We start from the raw sequence: 8,200 nt of genomic DNA on the forward strand, positions 1-8,200 counted from the left end.
CATGGCCTACTTCTTCTTATTTAATCAGCTAAATTGGATATTCAACAGAATGAAGGAAGTGAAAATGTTTCTGTTAGGTTGGAAACCTGCTGACATCTATTTGTTGGGGTGACAGGAAAAATAAAATAAAAATCCAAAAACTTCACGTGCTGTTGCTCTGTCAGTTACAAGTTGGTACTGATAATCACTTTTGAGCGGCGGTATTTAGCCTCGATGTCTTTACTTGTTCGACAAAATAGCGATATGAAAAACATGCTTGCTTATTTGGAATTTAGTCATTGATGTTCAGACAAATGTGACAGAATTACTTTGACACCAAAGAGGCAAATTCTGAAGTTTCTTTTTTCTGTGATTTCTCAAGGTGTTTATGGGCATTTGTTTATTATGGACAGTGAAGATAATAGTGTCTCTGGGAGTTGCAGATCACACTGAATTTAAAAATACACGTTTTATGATTGTGCGTTCAAGTCTGACAAAGTTTTGACTCAGGCAGTATTGTATCCCCCCCCCCGAGGACACTCTGGTGAGGCTTTTGGCTTTATTCTGCTGAAACTGCATGTCCAGTACAGATAACACCCTGTAATCTTCCTGTTGTTAAAATGAAGTTAGTTTAACTATACAAAGACTATTTCCCTCCCCAGCTCCCCCTGTAGTGTGTTTAAGAATTAAGGTCAGAAAGGTCAGCATGTTTTATTGTTCTGCTGTGTGAGAGCCAAAATGTCGAGAAGACCTCAAAAGTATTTCAAGGCCGACTTGAACGAGATAAAAGTAGGTTTCAGAGAAGAAAGGTGAGTGCATGCAGGCACGGCCCTCTTTTATCCAGCAGGCTGATCATTAGAGCTGCAGTGGACTCTGACCCACCCTACAACCATGTGAGTCCCATCAGTGTGTGTAGCAGACAAAGGACGTCCGTCACCAACAACTAATAAGACGACTAATAACAATTTTTTAACGAACAGGACTTGGCAGGAAGTCTCATCCGGCGCCTCAACAGACGGAAGAAACTCGTGAGTACATTTTAAAGTCTAAAAGGCTGTGTGTTTTCTTGAGGGCTGAGTGTAAACACAGTGTTTCTTTCTCAAGGCCACGCTATCTCCATAATCTCAATTCATTACATGGTTTCACAGTTTAATACTGTTTATCTCAGAAGCCGTTTGGCACAGTTTCTAGCAATTTCCTTTAACACAAGACATTTTTCCGACTTGTTTTGGTTCATCGTCATGAGACCAGTGTGGAAGCAACAAGCGTGCCAAGACACAGGCAGCGTGGATCAGCCCATATGGTTCGCTGGATTCCTCAACAACGTGAGAGGGATGTGAAAATTGTATCAGCTGCTTGAAACACGAGTGTGAACCGCCGTGACTGGTGTTGTGCTCGTCCTCGACTGCCTTAGTTACAGGAACGAACGCACATGAGGTTGTTGAGTCACTCCGCTGACATCTGCTCTGCTAAAAGTAACACTGAAAGCAGAAATGATGAATTATAGGGATCTGTGTTGGAAAGTAGATTTGCACTCCTTTCCATGACTACCATAATATAAACATAGCAGTTAAAACAGCTCCACGTCAACGAGTGACAACAACAACACACAGGACATTTTTATACATTCATCGAATGAGTTTTACTTTTGATACGTTAATATAGATTCTGTACTTTTTACTTAAACTGGCAACAAAATTCCAATAAATGCTTTTAGTTTTAATTGTAGTGGAGTATTTTTAGGTTGAGGAACGTCCTCCACCACTGGCTCTGAGCACATTTCACAGTTCATTTGGAAGCAAGGAATTTCTAGTTGAGCTAATTAAATATAATTTAGAGTAAACAGTAGCGACTCTGTGTTGGATAAACTTGAAGCCTACAAAGAAATAAAATCTAAATGTTTGAGCTTTCTCTCTCTTTTTTTTTTTTTTCCCCCCTTCATTTTAAAGAATGCAACCTGATGCACTAAAGCTAATGTTTATGACTTGTGAGTTTCTCCAGGTACAGCACACCGTAAGGGGTGGAACTATTTCTCCAGACGTGTGTCTTCAGGCTGATCCGGCTGCAGTATGGCTCTGCTGGTCCACATGCTGGCCTGCGCCTTCGGCCTGGGCTCCTGGGTGGCAGTGAACGGTCTGTGGGTGGAGCTGCCGCTCATCGTCAACACTCTGCCTGAAGGCTGGGAGCTCCCTTCTTACCTGACAGTCATCATCCAGCTGGCCAACCTGGGACCTCTGCTGGTCACCCTCATGCACAAACTGTGTCCGGCTCGTCTTAATGAGCGCGCCGTCATTAACTCCATCCTCTCCATCGGCGTCCTGTCCTGCATCCTGCTCGCCTTCACCTGGGACAGGACTACGATTGTGGCCGGGGCATCCCACAGCACGGCCTTCTTCATCATCACCTTCTTCCTCGCTCTAGTGGACTGCACTTCCTCGGTTACCTTCCTGCCCTTCATGATGCAGCTTCCGTCCAAATACATCACCACATATTTCATTGGCGAAGGGCTGAGTGGCTTCGTTCCTGGGGTCGTCGCTCTGGCACAAGGCGTGGGCATCGCCAAATGTGTCAACTCCTCTCAGACTCCGGGAAACCACACAGGCGGGAACACGTGGTCACTAAATACCGAGTATCTTCCCCCAAACTTTTCCACCGAGGTGTTTTTCTTCTTCCTGGCAGCCATGATGTGCATCAGCTTGGCTGCTTTCATCGCACTGAACAAGCTTCCTCGGACGTACGAGCTGTCCACTGAAAACCTTGTGCTGGACACTTGGCCGTCTGTCAGCTCCGGCCTGGGCAACCCAGGAGCGGAGATTAATGATGTGGCGGTGAAAAACAAGGCCGAGGGGGCAGCTGAGGCCACGCCTCTGCTGGCCAAACACTCCGTGTACCAGCTGATCTTCATCTATTTTCTGGTGGTGTGGGTCAACTGTGGGACCAACGGCCTGCTGCCCTCTGTGCAGACGTACTCCTGCATGCCGTACGGCCACCTGGCCTATCACCTCTCTGCTGCTCTGGCATCGGTGGCCAACCCAGTGGCTTGCACTATTGCAATGTTCTTCCAAAACAGGTGAATGTAATCGAGTTTCCGACGAAGAACGGGTTTGCAATCGAACAATAATCACGGGCCAATATGAACATTTAAAAACAGGTTTTCCTTGTTGTGATCACGTCCTTTGTTCATTCTGGCCATTAGAAGATTCCTTCCTCATGTTTTTGCAAAAGTAAGAGAAAAATAATATTCCAAACTGTAGCTGCAGGAGACACCGTATGTTCCTCACCGTCTGTTTAGATCCAACCACTGAACACCACTTCCCACCTTTGCAGGTGAAACGTCACAACTCGACAACAGAGTTCACAAACAAGTCAACGGGCCGCAGCTCGCTCACATATGTCTGCAGTAACAGCAGGACGTAACACCGCTGCAACCATAAATGGTGAACAGCAGCTGCTGTGGTGGTGGATTTGTTCATGAAGTTATCTTCCAGAATTCCAATATTTTCAGTACAAAATTCCCTCTTTGTGTTTTTTTTAATGCACAGGTCAAATTTGTAGATTTTGGTCTTTTTTTGTTTGTTTCCATAACATGAAGTCATTCAGAGGAGTTTATTATAAATTCAATAATAATTTATTGTATTTGTGTTTGGAGACTTCTCCTAATTTCACTATAAATTTGTATTTACATATTTATATTTATATATATTTATATTTGATATAAATCTGGCTATTACATCTGTACAAACCCCTCTAAAAACCCCTCAGATTATAGATGGGAAAACTTGATGTATGTAGGTGCTACTGAAAAGAAGATTTCTGGCTCAGAGGATGAGAACAAACTTTAAAGGCATCGGTTTTCTCAAAAGGAGTTAAATGGCTTCGGCACGTTGTTTGTCAGTCAAACTCTCCTTTCGTAAGAGAGGTCATGTTTTATCTTTCATTTATTAGTGGCTGATAACAGACCTGTTGTGTTTTCAGGTCTCTGGTCTTCCTCGGTCTGCTGACGGCGTCGGGGACGGCGTTTGGCGGCTACAACATGGCCATGGCGGCTATGAGTCCGTGTCCTTTGCTTCAAGGCACGGTGGTGGGAGAAGCGGTCATCGTGAGTGAAACGCTGTTGTTTAATACATGTGCGACGTAGAAAGAACAACGCGGAAAATATTTGACAGCGGCTTTGTCAGGGAAATGCTTGAGGCAAAGTTCAACGTCTCCTTCACCGATGACCCGAGTGTTGAACTCTGCTCGCTGCTATAACTAACGAGGACACAATTAAGACACCATAAATCATTATTCCCGTGACCTGCTGAGTCCCCGTTGTTCTTCTGCCCCGGCAGGTGCTCTCGTGGCTCTTCTTCACTGGAACCTTGTCGTACGTTAAAGTAATGGTGGGCGTCATCCTGAGGGACCGGAGCCACGCCGCCCTGGTCTGGTGTGGCGCCGCGGTACAGATGGGCTCACTGGTGGGCTCCGTCACCATGTTCCCGCTCATCAACATCTTCCGGCTGTTTAAGTCGGGAGACTTCTGCAACACTCAGTGTCCTTTATGACGGCCGGCCTGACAACCACGGCGCCGAGGCTCTCCGCTGAAGGAACAGATTGACATTTTTGGGGAACTATGCTAATTTCATTTCTTGAAGAGCTTTAGGTGAAAAGGTCGATACCACTCTCGTGTCTGTCAACACAATGGGAAGCTGAAGACTGCATGCGGTTAGCTCAGTTTAGAATAAAGACTGAAAACAGAAGGAAACAGCTGGTCTGGCTCGGTCCAAAGTACACTCACTAACCAACATGCGGTATCTGTATTACGTGTTAATGAGTCCAGCCGAGACAAATCACAACACAAGTCATCTCAGGGTGGTTAACATAATAAGGCCAAGACCATACAAAATTATAGAAAAAGAATCTAACGATTAAATAATTCCCACAAAAGTTGGAGGAAAAATCTCTTTTAACTAACTGCGTCTGAAAACACTCCTCATAACAACGCAGCTTGTTGTGTTTAATTTTTTTTTTTCTGGTGTCCTATTTAAACAAACAGAGATACAACTTTGTAATTAGTGAACTTTAGCGGTAGCTGGTAGGTGGACTCTGTCAGCTCTGACTTTAGACAGAGTTCAGTGAGCCAACTGATAGCTTCCTTTTCCAGCATTCAGACATAAGCCTGGTATTAATTTTCTCATCCTTATTTTCTTTACAGCTTTGTAATTTTGAAGCCATGTTTGCATTTAACTTTGTTGATGTTTGTATCATTTAACGCATTTTGACGGGGAAAGCTGTAAACTTGTAAAAAAACACAAGATATAATATGTTTATTAGTGGAGGGGGGCAGCTGTTTTATGACTTACACCAGTCATTAGACTATCCGCTTGTTTGGCCACTAGATGTCACAAGCACACCTTAAAAACCGTCAGTCCAGAGCTGCAGCTACTCAAGAGTCCACAAATCCACATGACTCACAGTTGGTATGTACATGAAAAAAATAAATAAAAAAAAATGGGTTAAACCTGTATATATTTACCATTCACTTTAATATGACAGGTATTGTCTCAAGCTACTTTATAGATTGAGATTTAACATAAAACAAAAACGTATGATGAGCCTCGTTAAGGTTGAACGAGTGAAACCAAACCGTTAGACTTGATACACCTTTCAAAAACGTTTCCATTCAGTTTCTCTTTTGATTCCTTTCAGATGGTTTTAGGTCGAAAGAGTTGAAATGATGCCGTATTTCACAATAGGAACAAACGTGATGCAAAAGCTTAAAAAAAGATGACATATTTGTGTAGCAAATAAAATGGGGCTTTTCTTTCCTTTTCTCTCCAATTAATCATCTGACGTCCTCTCAGATTTATCTTGTGACCTGTTGATGGGCCCTAACCCTTATATTGGAAATTACTGGATTAAAGCACCTCACCATACATTAGCTGAACTAGCTATAACTGGATCAACTGCAGTAGTGACATGCTGCTTACACACTGTTGCATCAGTGTTATAACATGAATAATATCATATATTAACATATGAGTCACATGGTTCATTTTTCTGCATAATGGGCCACATAAGTAGGATTCTACTTGTAATGGACTATTTTCATGTTGCTGTATTGTTGCTTCATCAACCACTGTTGTATTTTGCCACCAGCCCTGAAAACGGACCATTATACACTCCAGGAGACGGTTTGATTTTTAATTAAAATGACCATTATAAGCTTCGCAAAGTCATATTTTTAACAGGTTGTGCTGTTATTGTCCACTTATTTGAATTTATTGGTGCTGTGATGTCTGTGCGACAATGCTGCCTTTCATATGCAGGCTGAAACACGCTCTCATTAATAAACACTCACTAGTCCAACAATAGATATAAGACGAGATGAAGCGCCATGAGAAACCAGACATGATCCCATAATATGTCTGGATCGAGCCCCCATCATCCCTATCAAAGATGCTGCTGCACATCCTCTGAGGAGGACGGAGGGACGCTGGTCAGCCATGGGAACCGCAAAGTGGTTTCCTGTCAGCAGCTGTTCCTCGTCTCTGCCCCCCGTAACCTTCAGAAGGAGAGCGAGAGGTTCCCCGGCCCGGGTCTGTAGGGAAGGACGGGGAGGAGGAGGAGGGCTCTAATTACTGAGGCTCAGCGGGGGCCGATGGCTGTTGCTCCTGCCACTGGTCACTTGGGAGCTTCCCTGACCCCAACACTGAGTAAAAACAAAAAGATAAGGAAGGGAAAATGGGGCCACAATTAGCCCGATGTAGCCTCCAGGGCCTGGGATCAGTGGAGGAGAAGCACAGATGGGACTTTCTCACTTGGATTTGCTGAATCTACATTGCTGTACGTGTAAGCCGGGCAGAAATCACTGCAGTCGGTAGCTGATGCAGATTCAAAGGATGGGTTTGTGTGAAATCTTAATCACCTCAAACAATGCCTCGGATTTATTGTTTTTGCCTTGAAATACAAAATTTGCTTATGAACGAGGAGCGTTCACCTGAAGAGTGCATGTAAATGCTGTTCTCTTGTTGTTAACATGACCTTGAATACTTGTATGTAATCAAAAGGATTTTCTCCACGCTTCATTAGCTAAATTCCTTGATTGGCTCTGGGCTTTTGTGTGGAGACAAAACAAAGCAGCAAAGAAAAGTGTATCATTTTCCTGCGAGTGTCAGATGGTCCCATCGCTCCTCCAGCTGGTCAGGAGGGGCCGGGGCCACCTGGATGCTGAGTCCCGGTCCTGTGAGATCCTGCAGTCTCCTCTGCCATGTGAAGACTCCACTTACTACGCCACCGAGAAGTCCATCTGCTCAGGTCGACACCTCCCAAAGAGCCCCCCGCCCCCCTCACCCACCCTCTCACAACCACAGCTCCCCCCCCCCCCCCCCCGGCTCCCCTCCCTCCAGCCAGCCGCTGTGCCTCTCAACTAAATGAGCAGCGTGTCAAATGGAAGGAGGATTTACCCTTCCTTTAACTGGATAAGAGAATGAATTCACAGCGCCATGATGCAATGAATGGATGAACCCACCTGCACTCCTGCAGCGCTGGCTGCTGAATCGACAGATATGTCACCTGTGTCTGACTTTGCACGGTCTTCTTGTTCGGAGGCACGGATACAGGGTTCACCGAGTAGCATGTTAGCCTCCGACGGGACATAAAAGCACGGCCATAGAAAAATAACGTAAACTGGGTTGGGGTTTTTTTGGTGTCAAAAATAACAAAAACAATGCTCCGAAAGTGTGGAAATTTGCACGCGTCTACCCGCAGGCCGACAGATTTTGGCAGCTGATGTTCAGGTGAACAGCTTGTGGGTAAAACCAATTGCTGATGCATGCAGACAGGCACGGCTCAGACAGCATCTCACTGCCTCTCTCCCATCAATTTCCACACACACACTGTTTAATAAATGCCGTCCATTTATTTGAAATTGGATGTGACAGCCCTATGTCATTTCACCATAGTGTCTCAGAGCAGACAGCGATGCACATGAGCCCACTCCTCGTTTTCTATCAGCAGGTATTGATGTTGCTTTAATGAAGTGCCTAGCACTCCACCCGAGGAAGAGACAAGTCTGTCAGCATATGTAAATGCTTCCTGCCTGTCATTGTTGTGGAGGGTTCAGCATGGGTCAGCATAGATTCCCCCTCTGGGAACCCTTTGTTCTGGGGCCCGACTGTGCCACATGAGGGGACCAATTACAGAGCAGCACAGCAGGACGGGGGTGCAAACTTGTTACCCT

The 8,200-nt window shown here is 44.9% G+C and overlaps 1 protein-coding gene across 2 annotated transcripts; it reads left to right on the forward strand.

The window, feature by feature from the left end:
• The first annotated feature begins 967 nt into the window (after positions 1 to 967).
• Positions 968 to 5,990, forward strand: slc52a3-1 (solute carrier family 52 member 3-1). Of its 2 annotated transcripts, XM_069140840.1 has the most exons (4): positions 968 to 1,007; positions 1,981 to 3,049; positions 3,955 to 4,078; positions 4,311 to 5,990. In XM_069140840.1, exons 2-4 carry the CDS (start codon positions 2,049 to 2,051, stop codon positions 4,521 to 4,523), a joined length of 1,338 nt encoding a protein of 445 aa, XP_068996941.1. In that variant the 5' UTR covers positions 968 to 1,007; positions 1,981 to 2,048; the 3' UTR covers positions 4,524 to 5,990. The 2 variants fall into 2 exon arrangements, with proteins under 2 accessions (XP_068996941.1, XP_068996942.1); XM_069140841.1 differs by lacking the exon at positions 968 to 1,007 and having other exon boundaries at positions 1,910 to 3,049.
• Positions 5,991 to 8,200: the final 2,210 nt, after the last annotated feature.

The sequence above is a fragment of the Embiotoca jacksoni genome, unplaced genomic scaffold, assembly GCF_022577435.1.
Source record: "Embiotoca jacksoni isolate LCO1_2020_lvr unplaced genomic scaffold, fEmbJac1.0.p SCAF_9, whole genome shotgun sequence".
In the NCBI taxonomy this organism is placed as follows: domain Eukaryota; kingdom Metazoa; phylum Chordata; class Actinopteri; family Embiotocidae; genus Embiotoca; species Embiotoca jacksoni.